The sequence below is a fragment of the Pempheris klunzingeri genome, chromosome 7, assembly GCF_042242105.1.
Source record: "Pempheris klunzingeri isolate RE-2024b chromosome 7, fPemKlu1.hap1, whole genome shotgun sequence".
In the NCBI taxonomy this organism is placed as follows: Eukaryota; Metazoa; Chordata; class Actinopteri; order Acropomatiformes; family Pempheridae; genus Pempheris; species Pempheris klunzingeri.
Window position 1 is genome coordinate 10,028,087 of NC_092018.1, and position 19,883 is coordinate 10,047,969.

Genomic DNA, 19,883 nt, shown 5'->3' on the forward strand with positions numbered 1-19,883 from the left:
AATGTTGTTTTGCCCTGGCTCTGTTTACAGAGGAGTGGTCTGTTTACTATAAGGTGCAGTAGTTTCACTTGCACAGTGAAACCTTCTGAGCTTCTTCTATCAGGCACTTGGGTTTTAGTGTTTGTCCACATATTTACGACTGTGTGCATGTGTATTTATGTGTACGAGCAGAACTAGCTCTAATGTGTCAGGTGTCACTGAAGCACTGAGTCAGCAGTCATCTCCACAGACTCCAAATTCCAAGTGCACACCGAACCACAACCCTTTTCTGGAAAGAGCTCCAAATGCACCAAAGTGAGCATTGCTCAACGTCCCCACTGGCCACATTGCGTAACGCTAACCGAGCTAACGGCCTAGCATGTGGGGACCAAACAAGCTTGGAGTGATAAATAGTTTTTATATAGGGATCGTTTTTTTTCTTCTTCTGGTTATCACTTTCTTTTGGATACAAGATTCAGAGCTCCTCTCCCTCTCTTGTGCTATCTCAAACGCATCACAGAGGTCCCATCATGAGTTATCACATGTGGGGCCTTGTGTGGTGTGTTTCTACCATATCCCATTTCTTCTGAGTTATTTCAGTTATTCCAGTTGATGTATCAGATGTTGACCAGCAGCTGTACTGAGTGACATTTTCTCTTTGTAGCCACAACTAGTTCTCACAGGCTGAGGCTGGAACTGAGGCTGTTGGTGCAGTTGCAAAGGGACCAAAGGCTGAAATTCACATAGGGTGAAAGGACAAGGAGCGGGAAAGTCTTTACAGTGGGCTGGAGCTGGAATGGTTGAAAGAGTGAAACTGGGGGTGAGGCTGGCTGGGAAGAAGGCCAGATTTGAGGCATGAGAGTGGAGGAAGAGGGTGCACAAAGATTGCAAGTTTGCAAGCGTGGTTCTTTCTGTGGAGAAACACATCTGAAATGCGAGTGACCTGGGCTGACACTGATAAAGTTGTGGTTAACTATTGACTCCTAAAGAACTGATAAAGTGTTGGACTTGTCACATGCTCTTTTAAGTATGTGGCAACAGAAACAGAGCGGAAAAGTTGGTGAAACATTCCAAATAATTAATCAAGTCATTCTTGATATGAGATTGTGTTTTTGCATTGTAAACTACTTTTTGGGTTACTGTAATGCTGAGGTTATATTTGGATTATTGAGGGTTTCTCTCGGTCTACAACTCTATGTCAATGCACCTTCATGCATTGAATGCAGTGAACTCTCAACCAGAAAGTGAGAATGATATATATCAGAGCCTCTAGGGCCAACCCTAGCCAACCTCTTAATGCATTTTCTCTCTACAATCTTCACACATGTTTTCTGTGTTGCTTAACTCTCTCCTCCCGTTATGGAGGGAGTTTCTGTGCCACTGCAGCCCCATGTTTACCTCCACCCCTTCCTCTGGTCCAATCACAGCTCAAGCTGAAGAAGACATTCTGCTGAAACCGTCCATTCTTTGTGGATCAGAAAGATAAATGAGTGAGTGAGTGAGTGAGTGAGTGAGTGAATGAGGGAGAGAGAGAAAGGGAGTCACCCTGTGACCTAATAAAGTTGCGGTGGTCTTTGTAGGCTTGTGTCTTATCTCTCTTATGATGCATGCAGATACTGGTTGTAAGAAATAGCATCTAGTTGTAACACACTCACCATAACCGACTTCCTCGCAGGTTTTATCATTTTAAAGATAAACTACACAAAAACTAGTAAAAATGATTGAATGTAATATCACTTTGAGACACAAGAGGGCACAACATAACACTTTCTTCAGTAACGGCAGTGGCTTTTCTCTCTCATACATGGACGAGACACCTGAAACCTGAGTAAACTGGTTAAATAAGAAACATGACAGTTCGGATGCCTGCAACCGGGGCACAAGAGGTCACTGAAAGGATGTGATGACATGTTGAGCCCTTTACAGTCAATATGGCACATTTTGAGTTGTTAGCGCTCTCCACCTCCATCATTTTAACACCTTTGAGCACCAGAGCAGCTCTGCAGGCTTGTGGCAGCCTAACACCTTAATAAATCATTCCCTTCAATTCATCAGGCGGCCATAAAAAAAAACTGTGCAATGCAGAGAAGTGAAAAATGTCTATTGCGCTTAGTTTGTGCACAAGTGCAGGCCCTGAGGGGGAAAAAGTAACACAAATAGGCTTGGACAGGCAGCTACTCTGAAAAACACTGTGTTTCAAGCTCAAGCTTGAGATCAGCAGCAGTGTGGCCTGTAGCTACAGTGCAACAGGTGAACACACATTCTGTGACCCACTTAAAGTAAGGAGAGGGATGGTTTGAACCAACCCAACTTGTAGCTTACCGTTAAATAGCAGCGCAGCTCTTCTTTTCATTACCTCTTGCAGAGATGACACTGTAAAGATGCAGCACTGTAGAAGGTTTACAGTGACTTATCTTGTAACTGCTCTTTCTACTCTCACAGTAAAGTTTCGCAGCATGCCTGTACAGAAAACAGCTACGGCCTGCCACTACTAGAATGCACATAAAAAGAATATCAGTGTAGGAGAGCAGTTCATCAAATATTTGTCAGATGGGTCCAATAAAACCCTGGATTTATATGAATCACATGAACATAACTGTGAATCCTTGATCCCAGAACAACAACATTATATCCTTTTGTGTATTTTCTGCTTTTTAAATCACATAAATCACATCACACAAATAAACAGCTGTAGGATTATGAAAAGCGTGCCTGAGGAATGACCCTCTTCAAGTATCAGACTGAGTTAGCTGATCCGCTGTGTTTCTCCTATATTTGTTAGCAACCACAGAAGTGTTGTCCAAACACAATTCATGAAGTCACCTGCATCCATGAATCCAAGAGTTATGTTTATTTTGGCAAAAGAGACAGCAGTTGATGCTTGTTAGGCTTTAATGCGTAATGTGATTTTATGGGAACGAGAGATGCTACAGCGTTGTAGTTCGTTCCTTGTGCGTGTGCAGGTTGATTCACATGTTGAGATTAGCAGCGGACAGTTTGTAAGAGAAATACAATTTGGATAAGCAAAAAGTCAATATATTTGTAAAGCTGACGGTGAGCCAAAGGACTCTTCAAAATCACCATATAAGATCATCTCTGGTTTACGTATTTGTGTGCACACCCATGAGTCAGACACTGATTGAACAGCCCTTCTGTTTTTGTTTTTAGAATATATGACATACAACTATATATACAACATGGTGAAAATGTATCTTTGGCCACAGCGGTGACATCAGAGCATTCTCTGTCTTATACAGTCATGACTCATGCTTGGCTTGTCCCAACAGGGTCTGAGTGCTCCGTTTAGGTGACCTAACTCATCTGTTATGTTCTTATTTGCTGTGTTTTTGTGGTCCAAAGTCTTGTGTCACCTCCATATCGTACATTATTTCAGTCTCATGTGTGACCTAATTTCTAACACTAAACTGCCCAAAAAATCCCCAAAAACAAAAACGGAAATTCTCCTTTTTTTTTTTAAATGCCAGGTCTCTGACCACACTGCTGCCTACTGTATGTTTATGTTTACCTCACTAAACTGAGACAGTTTAACCTCTAATTAAGTGGATTCTTCCAAGGAATGATAGTATATTTGTGCGAGAAAAACATGGGCTCAAGGCATTTAAAGGGAAAATAAAGTCTTATGTAGGTTTGCAAAAACTGGATGAAAATGTTTAGTTATTGTGGTTATTTGGCATTCCTTTGTTAATATGCAAGATCTCATTCATTCTATCAAGATAAAACTTCAATGTAAAAGTCTTGAATGATGCAACACACAGTCATGAGGGGATCTTGACACAGTCTGATGTCTTCAGATTTCTGTAATTTAAATAGTTTAATCCTGAATTAATGGATATTTGACCGCTTGGGGGCAATGAAAAGAAGTTGTAAACATGTTAATATGAAATTATACATACAAACGACCACAATTATTAATTTTCAAAAGTAAAAAAAATGCACGACTTTTCACTATTTTACTTAAACAACACCACTTAAATCTCTTTTGTTAAATTCTGACATGATTAATCTATTGGTGGTTTTAGAATCAGTGCAGCTAAAGCCTTGTTGCAATTAACACAATTATACCAACCCTTATTTTCATATCTGTAAACACATAAACCAGGAATGGCATCATGGCATACTTTGTGCACAGAGTCTAACTTCCTCCCACAGCCACTAACCATCAAACCCAATCATCTCTCCCAGTGCCTCTTAAGTCCTGCCTGCACTTCCCATGGAGTTGCCCTGCAGCTGAGAACATCTTCCTGTCTCTGAGACCGGAGCACTGTCTTGACCACACTTCTCTATTTACAGACTGCTCTGCCTCCCACAGTGCTCTCACCAGTCCGGCGCACACAGACAGATCTGGTGTGGAAAGAGGAAGTCCCGAAGGCAGGGCTCAACCAAATGACACACTTGCTTGGTCGCAGTGGAGAAGCGAGGCGCCGTGTGAGCGAGGACAAGAACTGTAGAGTAAGAAGCTTGAGGCTGTGAAGAATGTGAGTAGGGCGGCGTGGAGGCCTGAAGTTGACAAACTCCCTCTGCAGCATCCCAGAGAGGAAATGAGACCTGGTGTTAACGGGCTGGGAAGAGGAGTTGCTGGGATTTTTTTTTTTTTTCTTCTGATTTTGTACATGAGTTGCAGAAAATAACAGAAACAGCATGTAGTAAGAATGCAGTAAATACCAGTGTGGTCAAACTAAGTTGCACAGTCAAAAACACTACAAAAATGCTGGAAAAGCCTAAAAAAACCATGCTGATAAATGTTTAATACATCATAAATGAACTGGATCAGTTGTCACAAGCCTCTCAGCAATACTGTCATTTCATGCTTAAAGTCTATTTTGTCAAAGGAGCCTCACTGAACTTATTTACTGCAGGGCTATTGGGATGTATTGTAAAATGTGTATGCAATTTTATCCATCCACATACATTAACATGTGTCTAATAAACAGATGCATACACGAGACACTTGTTCAAATAGTCATATAACAAGCTGACTGAACTGTGGCCATTTTTGTCATTTTTAATGAAACAGACTGAAAATGCATCAAGCAGACATTTGACATTTAGACAATGAGGAAATACTGCAGTGGTCAAGATATTCTTGACATATTCTGATTCGTGTTTAATGGTTTTGGAGGCGTTTTTACTGTTGGAATATCTAAACAAAGAGACAGGAGACATGAGGCTGAACATGTAAGACCACACAAGGACAAGGCTTAGGGATCCCTCCTCTGGAATACTTTCTCTTCTCGTAAAATACTCAAGGCATCTCTTAAAAGCTGAGTGGCTACAGTACGTGGAGCATATTAAATGATGCTGCTTCTTCATGTTATGTTTGAACTTAACTGTATTTTTTTAAACCACATTTATAGGCAAACGGACATTTTAAACACTAAAAGCCAATGCAGGGACCTGAAACTATTGTTTCCCTCCTGCATGGAATAATGACATTAACATGTTTTTCCAAACCTGTCTGTAAATGATACCCCTGATACTGCAGTAATCTATACAGTCTTCCTCCAGCAATGTATCACCGTCACCATTAAACATCACTTACAAGCCACAGGATCCTTCAAAACATGCAGCTGGGGCCCAGTGTCATTCACTGTTCCCAGCTGCAGTGTATTTGCCCTCCCTAAAATGTTTGTAAGGTCCCAGTGTGACAGTCTTCCCCCGAGCTGACACAGATCCATAGACCACAATGTAATAAGTGTGGTTTGTGTCTCTTGCTCAGATCCCTGAGTGAGAAGAGAGAAAAGAATAGGAGGAGACACATCATGCAGAGGGAAGCATATGATCTGAAATCTTTTCTAAAGTATTCAGTGAGCAAAACAACTGTATGATCCTGCAACCTATAATCAGAGCTGTCAAGTCAAAGTCAGGTCTCAGGCATTCCTAAAGACATCTCAAGTCAAATCTCAATTCCCATTGGTTTCATACAGTTCAACATTTTGGTAAATATGCTTTTGCTCGATATAAGCAGCTGGTTAGCTTAGCTTAGCACAAATACTGGAAACAGAGGGAAAGAGCTAGCCTGGATCTATCTTAAGGTGAAAAAAGAATCCACCTGTCAGCACCTGAAAAACTATTTTATATGTTGTTTAACGGGCCGAGAGAGGAAGACGTTTTCCACCTGTTTCAAACCTTTGGTTATGCAAGTCAATTCATATTTTGTGTACAGACAAGCGTGGTATCAGTTTCCTTATATGACGCTTGACAAAAAACAAATGGGTGTATTCTTGCAAAATGTTGAACTATTCCTTTAAGGATAAATTCAAGTGAAGCTACTATTTTGTAGGACTTTCACATGTCTGAAATATAACCATGAAAATGACATAGCTTCTGAAAATGTGTCTTTCACAGCTGTATGAGCATAATAATTAAATTCTCAATAAAACACAGCACTTAAAATGGCACCATAGGCTCATTAATGGTGCACACTACAATAATGATTTTAGTGATGTATGCCATTGTTAGCATTTTGATGGGTAAATGAGTTGGCTGGTGGGAATAAGTGATTGCATTCCAAATCCCACTTAAAATTCTGCTAATTTAATTACTTCTGTATTAAAGTATATGTATCAGTATATTCTACTGATGCACAAGAGGAAGGCTTTGACAAAATGCGCTGTTCCGCTTTTTCTTCTTCTTTTTTTTTTTTACTCATGAAGGCATTCAAAAGAAAGAGGTGACAACTTGTAGTTGCAAGACACGGACTAAGAAAAGGCTGCACAGAGGATGCGTGAATAAATCAACGCGTTTATTGGAGGTTTATTGGAGGCAGTTATGGGAACAGAAGTCGCGGAATCCAGGAACTCGTCATCATGTTTCACATCATCTCTGCAACTTTTCTTCTCCTCTCTCTCTCTCTCTCTTTCTCTCTCTCTCTGACACACGGGATGGGGGAAGGGAAAAGGGGGAGGGAGGAGAGAAAAGAGGAGAAAGGACGACGTCAGACGGTAGTGGGATGGCTTTGTGAGAGGGAGAAGGAGAGAGAGTCACGTCCTGAAGAAAGGAGACAGGGTGAATGAGCGTTTGGAAAGCTCGTCTTGCCCCGGGAAAAGAACCAGCGTTTCAAAAACAAAGGACAGCCTCAACACTTGTGTCTGCAGAACCTCTACACCTCCGTAAGTAGAAGTTAGACTGCAACAAGTAAACACACAGTAGCTGTTTTAGGCACTGGTTTCAAACATCTGCTTTTTGGTGTCATTAATTAAACTGATTGATCCACAGCTACACACACACACACACACAATGGAAGAAGCTTTTAATTACATAGCAGTGTGTATTGGCAGCTGTTATTAAGGTGTGAAAGTTTGCATGCTTCATTGATTCTTCATCCATAGAGAAAATGCTGAAGCAGCCACCTGAAGACAATTTAAACAGCGATATTTTAACATGTTTTTGGAGGGACGTTGATGGGTGTAAGTGTCATTATTTCTTCAAACTGAAAGGGAGACATCTGGGGTTGTAGCTGGCCAAACTCTGGCCACTTTGTGTCCCCAGGTACAACATCTGGCAGAAGTTGGACATCACAGCACAGTGCCCACTATACGTCCCCCGTTTTGTTGTTTTTATTTCTTAATCCGTCTCTCACACATGTCCACACAGCAGCTCTTACTCTCCCCTTTTCTTTCCACCACAAGCCCATGTCCTTGAGGTGCAGGCAGGAGGTCCAGCTCATGTGAGAGCCACCCATGGAGCTCTCTGCCTGACACACACTGCACCGAGAGGGGAAGTGGTACTACATCATAAGCTAAACAAAACCAGGAAAACGTCCAGTGTTTATTCTAACTGAGTTCAAGGACAAACTATAGTAAGATGATGAGGGGAGGGAATTACCGCTATGTGCCAGAATGTGCTTCTCACTAACTGGCTTAACAAGTGAATAACTGGCCATAAAAACTAATACAAATCAGCAGTTTTTTAATTGTCCATGAGTTATTTTATGATGCAGTTACACTGTATTTGACTTCAGTTCGATTGCCCTAACCTGCATGCTTTTCCTAGAGTGAGTTTTGACAATCTCCAGATGACAAGTGCAAACTTGTTACGTGCCATTGGAGCAATGAGGTAGTGAAGCAAAGGGAGATTTTTCTCACTAGTGAAAGTTATGCTTCCCAGTGGCTATGTGTCAAATTGATCTATTGAGGTTTATACCAGAAAGGAATTGGTAACTCTGCCCTTTCTGTGGTTGATTACATCCGGTGCAGATGTGTTTGCAATTTCTGCAAGAAGTGGTGAGTGTAGGGAGAAACTCCGTGATAACTGAGCCAAAACAACCTCTACAAATAGTTTTATATATGTTAAACTGTTCAGTTCTCATTGGCAGTTCTTTGCATTGTTGCTTACCATCATAGGTTTTTTGGCTTTTAGGCCACTGTTCTTGAACTCACACTTGCACAGAATTCACCAGAGTGTGAAAATCAACTTGCAAATTGTAAAATATCCTTCATGCTCTGAAAACCTAAGAAGCAGCCACTTCACAGCTGGATCCTAAAAGGCTGAGTATTATTGCTCATGACAAGTGAATTGATCTTCAGTGAAGTGCCCCTTTAACACAAGAAAGTCATTTCCCCCCCCCCCCCCCCCCCCCCCCCCCCCTTATTAGTGTTTAACTTTTTGTCATCTCAATGCAATCTGTGAATGCACCAACAACATTTTGTACCCACTCAACATAAGGTTGACACAGTATGTGTTGTTATGGATAACATATCATGAGCAAGTTTTCGTATTGTTGGGTTATTAATGGAAAGCGGAAGATGCCTGGAAGGTAGAAATCCAAGCTAATCTACAAACTGATGTAATTTAAAGCAGTGTTTCTCAACCCTGGTCCTGTTTTCCCACTCCAACACACATGATTCAAATGAATAGGTCGTCCATATAAGCAACTATAAGTTATTAGTTATTGTGCAAACACACCCCTGAGGTCCTTTTAAAATCACTGTACGAAGGACAGTGTAGAGTTCCAAGAAAAAAAAAAGAAAAAAGAAGTTTGTGTGTGCATCCATCATCTTTTTAGAAACAAACGAGACAGCTGAAGAAGTGAGGAGGGAGTATAGCGAGGGTAAGTCATGCCTGTCTTTGTGTAAGTGAAATGTGAGGGTCACCGAGGGGCTTTCTGCACCAGAAACTGTGGGGCCACTACGGAGTCAGCGTGGGGAGTGAGGGGCCGGGGCTGTTGCACAGACTGAATAGGTTAGGGGCCACAGTGACCTGTCTTCGAGAACGAGGGAGCGCATTCTGGTGGCACGTATGTGGTGGAGCTCAAGAGTGAGTGAGGGGGCCGGTGTCGGCACGTCTTTGTGCAGCCTTTGTTGAGTTGAGTCGCACCAGAGAAAGAGGGCCGATCTTATTCAGGCTTTTTGGAGCACACACACACAAACGTGCTTGGCTTATCCTTTTTCTCTGGGCAAGTCATGCGTTTTGATGCACTTACACCCTGGATGAGTGAGCACAGGCTGGCACCTTTCACAGTTTAAGGGTGTGTATTTGTGTTTGTGTGCCAGTAAAGAGGGCTGTATTGTTTCAGCACACTGTTGGAGGGCTTCTTCCTGTCGACTTGTTGTTTACAGCTCAGGGCCCCTCATTGTCACTGAAACCTCAGGCCCCCGTGGTTGTATTTGAAAACTAGAGCAGCTGATGTTTCTTCACTCTTTATACACAGTTTGGGAATAACATTTAATGGCTTTTTTACAGCTTGAAAAGTTTAATCTGGGTCTGTAAAATAAATCTAAAGCACTAAACATGCATTTGATGGCGGCCATCACTCACTGGCTGAAGTTATGAGACACAAGTTGTGGTAAATGCCTATCCATGGGAAACTTTTTCTCCTTTTGCAACTCTTTCATTCACTGTTTATGGAGGGCTGCAAAAGCAGTGGCTCACATGGTTATAGTTAGCAAGAAAGGGTTCTTGAAGACAGCAGATTGGATTGTTTCATAATATTTGGGAGGGTTGAGAAAGTTACATGGAAACCAAAGAATCTGAAGTCATCCTTGTGCTTCTCTTTGGTTCTTTGTGTGTTTTACATGACTCACTCTTTCACTATCTGTCCTCGGTCCGTACCATGAAGCGTGCTACATGCCTCCCTGAGGCTGCAGGTGTGACAATCAAAGGGAGCCATAACGTCCAACTCATTAGTGTTCCAGACAGGTTATGTTTGTAAGGCTTTGCTCTCTCTCCACCTCTGATGGTAGACATGGTTTGAGTTTCACAATTTCCCAAATGTGCTTTTCAGACGGCTGGTGTTGATCTGTTGTTTCTCACTGGATGTGATGAAAGTTTTCGATTCATCACTGCAGGGCATGGGTGTATCTGTTCTGGCTAATGTTAAGGCTTGCCTGCTGTTCTTGCACCACTCTGCCATGCCACAGCAGAGTCTCAATGAAGCCCTTACTTGAAAATCAATAGGACCTGATTGATTGGGAAATTGGGAGTTGAGGGTGTGATGTTTTTCCATTGCGTGGGAGGTGTATGTTCAGTATTCAAGCTACATTGCTTCATTCTCCCTCACTTCACCTAGTGATTAGTAAGTGGTGTCATTCTTTTACAATGGAGGGATATGTTTGGTCCTGCCCAACACTGGCTGGTATTACTTTAGTTTCGTATCTCTTGGGGTTTCTTCTTTTCCTCATTCTTGGAGATACAGAGGGAACTTAGACCCTCATCAGTGGCCTATGATTTCCCCGTTGTTCACATCTTGTTTGAGTAACTGTGCAGCCCTGAAGATGGTGAAACAGCCTGTTATGTGGTTTTGGTTTGAGGGCCTTCCTCCTGGCTGGTCCAGATGCATGACCAGACCAGACCAGGCGCAGCAGCTTAGGGAACAGATTGCCTTGGTTTGAGGCTTCTGGTTCAGGATGTGTGAGTTAAGAAAAATGAGCTAATGGAATCCTCCCAGCCCTAATGAGGGGGTCATGTGATCTGGGTGGGTGATCCACAGGTTCAAATACACTTTTCTGAACAGGGATGAGCCCATGCTTGCTCTAGATAAACAAAAGCATTTCAATCATCTCTCACAATTTTTAAATTCATGTCCATTAATGGAATTGTGTCTTGCAAACTCTAAGAACTGTGTCTAACCTCCCATTTATAGACCAATCTGGGTCAGCTGTGCTTTAGATCTCTCGATCACCCACCTTCAGTCCTCATTCACTTTTACCCTCTTCAACAGACTACAGTGGCCAGCACTCATTACCTCAGCACCTTGGCACGCTACCAGAGCCTTTGCTGATATCTCAGACCAATTACTCTGGATTTACTACTCCTTTAACTAACGGCCAACTGACTGACCCACATATGCCTCATATCCACTTTGTCTGGAGTCTTGAAAGGGCCTGGCCCAAACTGATGTTACGCTTCATTAGTAGGAATTTTATTGAGCATACAGGCTGCCCGGCCAACAGGTTTTCACAGCCAAACTTGTCGTCCACATGGCTGGATGTTGGCCCGTGGATTGTGTTTTTTGTAAATTCCATTAAAGAAAGTTTGTCTCATAGCAGCAAGGAGACTGTTCATGTTGGCTCGCTGAATGAAGGATTGGAAAAATGTGTGTAGGTTGGCCTCAGGCCTTCACTACATGCATATAATCCTGTGTGGCAGGCTTGGTTTATGTCAGGACAGGAGAGCAGTGTGGGAATCAGCAGGTCCAGATCAGACGCAGAACCACATTACTCCTGATTTAGCTTTCATCCCGTAGTGTATCTACTGTATCATCAGTCAAACTCAGCACCATGGAGGATTCATGAAAGAAGCATGACCCTGTTGGTGGTGATGCATATCTGTGACAGTGCCTCCACAGGCACATGGAGAGCTGTAGTAACAAAGATCTGACAGTTTGAAGATACATATCTATCAAAAGCAACTGGGATGCAGAGACCTCTCACCCACGGTGCCTTGATCACCCGGTTATGAATAAGTCATAATTCTGAGTGTCTGATGTGCCATGAAGTGTAAAATACTCCTCCCTCAGCACTCACATAAACACACAGAAAATCATGACCTTGCCAAGGAAGTGCTGTTCAAGCACTTTCCCAGAAGTCTGTGCAACAACCAGCAAACAAGCGGAAAGTATTCATCAGTCTCAGGATGTAGTGACCTTTCTGCACTTCTACACACACACACAGACACAAAGACACACACACAGACAGCACAGTAACATAGACAGCGCGTACATGCATGCAACCACACACACACAGTCAAATCACCACATGTGCAGATTAGAATCTCGCATTACCGCTTCAAATAAATGGAACATTAATAATTTCATGCCAAAGACATAATAAATGTTTAGATTATCAGCCAGTATGCAGCATTCGCATAGTGTTGATAATCTTTGTAATATCAAATAAAGTTTTCCTTGATGGGGATTATTGTGGGTGTTATACACAAGAGCTCTTTGTTAGCAGATACATTTTAAGCCCTCTAACTTCCTGTTTTAAATAAGAGGGAAAGCTCTACTACATACTTCCCCGAAATACTCTGCTCTTTACCCCACTAGAAAATGTCCCATCAAGTTTTCATCTTCCTGTAAGTGTGGTCCCTTAGTAACATGATGAGGTATGAGTGAAGAGATTTCCTGTAAGAACTGGGGGAGATCACACAAGGTGCCTGCTGACTGCCTTGACAAGGTATGTTTAGGCCCCATCCTTGTAGTTTAAAGAGAGCAGAGCTGCTAATTTGAGGGCATTGTAGTCTCAGAGAGCACCATGCCCGGCCTGAATGAACTATTAAGACGCAAACTTAAGCACGAAACTGTAGCATGAAAACAAAAACTCATGCAAACAAACGTGCACACATACTGTAAAAATGTAAGTGCTGTGTGCACCCTTAAAAGACCCACATTTACACACATGCATTTATTCAGGATGCACACACTGAGTAAACCTACTTTTCTTTATTGTAATGGTTGCTATAAATAGTGCTAAAACACCGTCTGTGTGGTGAGTCAGGCTGAGTTAGTGCTGTTGTGTGAAACCATTGTAACTACTTCAGAATGGAAATGTGATAACAATAAGGAGAGCCATGGTTTGTGAGGCCTGGAATAAACTCAAGGACTATAATAGAATAGGGTGCAACCCAAACCATCTTCCAACACATAAACACTTCAAATACCTGATTATATTGTACTCTGACTTTTCTTTATAGATGTTTTTTTTTTGTTTCAGACATTCCTTTTATATTTTTAGCAGAAATCTATGTGAGTGACGACGGTTTAGATGGAAAGACGATAGTTTGACAGGTCTTGCTCACCATACATGACGTGCCTCAGAGGCTGTTGGACAGACACTGATGCTTCCTGTTTGCTTACTGTTTTCTTCTGCCATTTCCGTTTTGGCTGATAATGAATAGTAGCATTGCTGGAGCTTCTTTATCCTGTTGCTACAACTTCATTCAGCTCAGTTTGAACTGAAACACACTCCCTCAGTTTGTCTTCAAGGTGTGTAATTATATGTAGACGGTGGAGGGTTCGCGCAATCTGTAATTAGGATACAAAACTGTAGAATGAGAATAAAACTTATTTTTAAGTGGTGCTCAAGCAGAGCTGATGGACTGAGATGAACCTGACAGGGAATCTTGATAGGCATCAGTGTCGAGCTCAAGACAAAGCAAACCTGCGCACAAACCAGAAGCACAATCCCTCACAGCCATCAGAGCTACAGCACTACTACGTAAAAAACAATGCTGGGAAAGGTAGACGTGACTGACTACTGCTGAACTGTGTTTCAAATCTCATACCTGCTCCTCAGATGTTGTCATGCCTGTGACTTTGGTATTATGACCCAGTTCTGCTGGTTCCTAGTCAACCCCGACTTGAGATGAATAAGCTGGCCTGGAAAATGTCTTAAGTGTTTTGCCTTGAACTGACTCAGATCGTATCAGACAATAAACAACATCAGTGTTCATTCCCTGCAGATCTGGCGGGATGATTTACCATCCTAAATCGAGTCTGACGGGGAGGGTATGTTATGTATAACCTAATACCACATTTATTCCCCTCAGGGCGTCGGAGTGACTTGAAGCTCATAATGAGTGTTTGTGTGCCGAACTTTTCATCACCGACAAAATGAGACATTCAGCAAGAATTAGAGCGATAACATGATAGAACAGTCCACTTTTATCAGTTTAACAAGCTTTCTTTTCCTTTTATGTGAAAGGTCTGAATTTATCGGACTGCAGTAAAGCCTGATTTACAGTTCATCTCATGATATTTTTACTTCTCACTTACCTCCAGTGATATCCAGCCATGCAAATATTTTGATGTTATATTATCAGATCATGCAATAACAGTCTCTGAGATTTCTGCCCACACCCAAGTACGATGGGGGTGAATGAAATTTGTTAATTGTGAATCGCATTTAGATGATTGAACAGCTCTAAAGAATGAACTGGAATGACACTTTTTTAAAAAACATTTTTTAAAAGCCCTCCTGCAGAACTCTGAATCTAAACTAGATACCACTGAAGATAAAGTATTTTTGTGATGTAGGCGACTAGACCCATTACACTTCCTACAGTCTTTTTAGGGGTATATATAGACTTTGAAAATATCAAGGACACCATCAGTGAGATCCAGCAAGACAATAAGATAAGATATTCCTTTATTGGTCCCACAATGGGGAAATTTACAATGTCACAGCAGGCAGGAGGAGATATAAAAAAACATGTACAGTTAAGACAGAGGAAGTATAAAAATAGAAACGATATAATATACATAGGGGGAATATAAAAAAAGAATGGTGGAGATATTAGAAAGTATTGCAGATTGTGAAGTGAGGTCAATAGATGAATAAATATATTGCATGTTGGTGAACATTATAGTGCCGTTACTGTCAATTTTGGTGCAGTGTGGTCTACTGGGAGCAGTGCTGGGTGTAGACCAGATCCTACATATTTTCCTGTGTGTATCATAATGCTGGATGATGACATCAGAGGGCTTCTGAGAAACCCCTGTGCTCCCATGAGACCACAGCTGTGTCAGGGCCAGTGTGCTCACAGCAACCAAATCATAACATAGCAACAGTATCACAATCACTTTGATTGGGACCTATACACTCTCGCTCCAAAACACACCAGAACCCTGGCTCACATAGACACACACGGGATTAAGATGACTGCTTTGAATATGTCATCTGTTACAGGTTACAGCATAATCAACTTTTAATTGCTGTTGAATAAAGAACAAAGAAATGTGATTTTTTTTTTTTTTTGCTGCAGCATCAAAAATAACACAATGAAATGCTACAATAAAGCCAATAACCAATCCCTCTAATGTAATGCTTTTGTTCAGACTGTAGTTCAAAGAGGGCGCCAAATGTGGCATATTGTTATAGAGCTCTGTGCTGACAGCTGCTCAGTGGCAAGACACACAAGGCTCCAGTCATTTTGCAGATAAAATCAAGCACACAAAGGCCTAATAATCATCAGTGAAATGATGACTGTATAAAAGTATGTGTGTGTGTGTGTATGATTCAGCTTGACTGTTCCAAAGGACATCTGGATGTGTTGCTCATAGAACACTCACAGCTGGGTGATAGTGAATTTGAAGTAGCGCTCTGTGGGAAGATGGTGGGTGAGGATGCGTCTTTTTGATTACAGTGGTACACATTAGACATCCTGTGGGGCATCAAGCAAACAAGGGAGCGTGATGATTCATAGCAATGGGAAATTGTTCGCCATTCATCTTTTTTTCTCTGTCTCTCTCTTTTCTCCCACTTCCTCCGTGTATGCGTTAGTCACTCCCACTTAATATGTTTACAGTTTTTGTGCGTCTTTGACCCTCTTGTGTCTGTGGGTGTGCTTTTCAGAGGGTGCCATGGCTGAGGGAAGCTGCTTTGGTGCGTTGTAGCAGTTTGGGATGACCTGAGCCGGACCTTTTCAAAGAAAAGGGGGAAGCAAAGACGAAATAATCGCAAGAGGAGGGAAAACATCTCCTGAGAGAGGATAAGATCAGCAGCACATCTGGATCTGAACAAGGCACCTACTGGACCTTTTACTTTGTAAGGAAAGGAATTTAAACTGCCCAATATCAAAACTCTGTAACTTGGAGGGGCTTTAAAGGGCTTCAAGAACTTTTCGTTTTTCATCATTGGTTGTTGCCATCTCAGAAAGACTTTACGTCATGTGTCATGTCATTGTAACATGCCGCTCCATGCTCTGGACGCTGCTCAGTATTGTGGTGGCCTTTGCTGAGCTCATTGCCTTCATGAGCCCTGACTGGTTGCTGGGATTCCCTCGGCCGCACTCCAGTGCAAGAGGGGTGGGAGTGGATTCCAGGGAGTACCGGCCATCCCTCGGCCTCTACAGCCGCTGCCTTCGTATCGGGACCCGGGCAGTAGGGGTGACCTGCGGGCCCTACGCTGGGACATTTGGAGAAGTAGCCAGTGGCTTCTGGCAGGCTGCCATGTTGTTTCTGGCAGCAGGCACGTTAATACTAGGAGGGGTGGCCTGTATCTCCATCTTCAGCCTGTGCTTTCAGAGCATCATGAAGAAGAGTATATTTAACATCTGCGGACTGCTCCAGGCTATCGCAGGTAACACATCGATCTGTGTGTGTGTGTGTGTGTGGATATGGATGTCTGTGTTTAGTACAAGTCTGAAACAGAACATGTAGTCCTGTGTCTAGATTTCCACACAAACTGTGCTCTTAGAAATCCCTCAATATTTATTTATGTATTTATTCATTTATTTATTTATTTGCATTTTGCCCTGTATTCAAAGCACAGTAGAGATTAATATGAAACACAGGAGGAGTGAGAGATGATATGAAATGAAGGTCCCCAGTGCCAAAAGGATGCCTTAAAGTACAGTACTATACTGTATATTAATCTCATATACTTTATACAACATACTCAATCAATGTTGAATTCAAAATATCTTATTGTCAGACATTGAATGTCTAACTCAGTCTAGATGAAGGGTGATGAACACAGACACAAATGGGTCCAGGACCTTAATGTTCTGTCCCTGACATGTCTGATATGTTGTATTTTTGTATATTTAAGTATATTATAATATCACTAAACCAAAAGATGTAACATAGACAAACTAGATGACAATCTACTATGAGGTCTGAAGTAAAGTTAAACACTGCAAAAAGTATCAAATTTTCCCTTTTGTTAATTTTGCAAAAATATTGTTAGTATATTTTTCTTTGCCATGAACAGTCTGGGTTCACACATTCAATGTTCTCAGTTGAAAAGGAAGGAAATTAGAAGTTCTGACAAAATTTGCATCCTCTCAGCTGTATGCTCTGGTGACTGAACTCAGAAGAACCGTGGACACAGACAAGAAGTTGAACAGCTACAGCTCAATTATTGCTGGATCCAAAGCTGATAATCTTGTATTTATGACAGATAGTCTATAATGGTTACATGTCAGCATATTACTGTATGTTCTATAATCACACCGTAGCCTTCAGGGAATTTCAGACATCTGAGTTTACAAGTTGGCATCATCTAGTAGCCTCCCATTGCACTTTTCCTCGTAGGAGGTTGGAGGTTGCATGTCTCTTTCAACAATAGGCTCTCACAGCTGTGTTCGACTGGACGGGTCTGTCAGCGAGGTAATTTATCTTTATGTGACATCGCTGAAGGGGCCGTTCAAATGAAGTCTTTCCTTTCATCACAAATCAAATACTTGTCAGCTGAAAAGTAGATGTGTCCTTCACCAGAGTTGAGTCACCGAGCTCCCAGCTGCACTCTGATCTGTTTGTGCTTTTGGCCCCAGTGTTTACGTGTACGTGACTAAACCCCTCGTCCCGTCGTCTGCTCTCTTCCTCCAGGCCTGCTGCTGATGGTGGGCCTCATGCTGTACCCTGCTGGTTGGGGTTCAGAGAAGGTGATCAACTACTGCGGCATCGAGGCCTTGCCCTTCAAACCAGCTCTGTGCTCACTCGGCTGGGCTTTCTACGCGGCGATAGGAGGAACGCTGGCATCTTTCCTGTGTGCAGTCCTGTCTGCACAGGCTGAGATTGCCACCTCCAGCGACAAGGTTCATGAGGAGATCGAAGAGGGGAAGAGTCTGATCTGCCTGCTCTGAGACATCACCTCTGGGGAAACTCCAGGAAACCATCGTTGGTGTAATTTCTCATATATGGACACTTGCACATCTCAGTGGAGGGCGATAGCCTGAGTAAAATCAGCTGATTGTTGAAAAGATAGAAGCCTTTGTAATGGCTTTTAAAATCATTAGATATGATGTTCTCTTCTGAAATTTGCTGAAGCCTACCTGATGATACCAAGATGAAGGGAAAATTATTCCCCTCTACAGCTCCAGGTTAAACTGTCTAAAAGGCTCTGTAACAGCACCAAGCTAGGAAGCATTACCTGTACACTTATCTAGTGTTTTTGACCAAGATACTGTGTCTTTTTGTAATAATTCTTGCCTTAAACAAACCACTGTATTGGATTAGCAGGAGATTAGTTTAAGAAATAGGTAGTGGATATGTTAGTGTTATTGTGGACAGGTTAAACACTGCAAGTAAAACAGTGTGTAGGGCTGTAACGTCATTATAATGTTCATTCTCACGGTTCACCTGCAAAGTTTCAACAAACCGCTGAATACTAGCAGATGGTTCCACTAAACAACAGCTTGCGTATGCTGTGTGTGTGTGTGTGTGTTACAGACATTAGCTGTTGAGGTTTCTAAAAGTCCATATGCTCTGATTCTGTGGCGCAGCAGGACAGTAAGACTCCCCAGCTAACTTTTCAATGTGCCACTTAAGGGATTGTTCACTTTATGGGGAGTTCCTCCTGTTAAATGGATTGTTTGCGGGTCTCTTGCAGCTTATTAACTTTCAGGGTGTGTGCTGAAAAGAGACTTTGCCATATGTTTCACTGTGGTGAGCTTTCAGAAGGGGATGTTTGCTCACAGCGAGATAAAGCAGGCTGCACCGTAGCTTATCACGAGTTACCTTATGGACCACGCACCACACTAAAAGTGAGTAAAAATCCAAAAAGCCTTTGTCATGGATTTGCAAGACAAATGCATAAACTCTCAGTGGGTCGTCAGTGGTGCCATTTTAGTGTGTTTGGACAGTTGATAAAGGCAGGCCTCTTTCTTTGGTACTTTGTGAATATTCTTCTATAATATTCTCTAAGATCACCTGATGCTGTGTTTTGCACTTGGTGCTTAACGCATTTCACAATGATGCATATTTTGCTCACTTGGTTTCATTTTTCCCAACGATGCTTCATTAAGTTGCTGTAAATGTAACATCACGTGATTGCTTTTTCTTCATTGTTGATGATGTGCAATATAATTCAACCATAGTGTGTTTTCTGTGAGGGCGAGACTGAAGAGTGAAATCACGACATGGATTTGTATTAAAAAAAAAAAAACAGCATTTCTTGTCTGTCTGTACTTAAATTAATGTTTACTGTCCGCTGTTTTTGTTACATTAAGAAGAGAAATTGCATCTGTGGCACATTGTATGATGCTGTATGTATGAGAGGCTGATACGTGCGAGGAGAGATAGTCTGTACTCAAATTAAGTGGGACTTCTTTAGTAAACCTATCTGATACTCTGCTGAGAGGTTTCAGTGTCATGGTCCTTTTCTGTTAAAGCCAAACTTCCTGAGGAAACACTGACACCTAGAGACGGAAAGTAGACAACACAGAAAAATAGCTTATACCAGGGCTTCTCAATGCAGGTTGTAAGAGAAACTTGAGTTTGGTTTTTTGAAGTGAAACTTCTAAAAAACTGTTTAAATTTAACCAGCAAACATCAACTTTTTGGTTGAATTGCTTGCAACTTCAATATAACACAAACTGTGTACACACTGATTCATTTTAAATGGTCACAACCAGAAAAGCAAATATTTGGTCAAATGACAAGCCTGCACTTGATTCCAGTAGTACTTGAACATGAATTTACACAGATAAGGAGCAGATAAGTT

The 19,883-nt window shown here is 41.9% G+C and overlaps 1 protein-coding gene across 1 annotated transcript; it reads left to right on the forward strand.

The window, feature by feature from the left end:
* Positions 1 to 7,065: 7,065 nt before the first annotated feature.
* Positions 7,066 to 19,442, forward strand: LOC139204008 (LHFPL tetraspan subfamily member 2a protein-like). The gene is made up of 3 exons (XM_070833947.1): positions 7,066 to 7,109; positions 15,792 to 16,517; positions 17,768 to 19,442. The coding sequence occupies exons 2-3, from the start codon at positions 16,106 to 16,108 to the stop codon at positions 18,022 to 18,024; spliced, it is 669 nt and encodes a 222-aa protein (XP_070690048.1). The 5' UTR covers positions 7,066 to 7,109; positions 15,792 to 16,105; the 3' UTR covers positions 18,025 to 19,442.
* The last annotated feature ends 441 nt before the right edge of the window (positions 19,443 to 19,883 follow it).

Coding starts and splice junctions, on each gene's coding strand:
- LOC139204008 (XM_070833947.1), top strand. CDS start 16,106: ATGTGTCATGTCATTGTAACATGCCGCTCCATGCTCTGGACGCTGCTC. Junction 16,518..17,767: donor ACTGCTCCAGGCTATCGCAG/GTAACACATCGA, acceptor CTCTTCCTCCAG/GCCTGCTGCTGATGGTGGGC.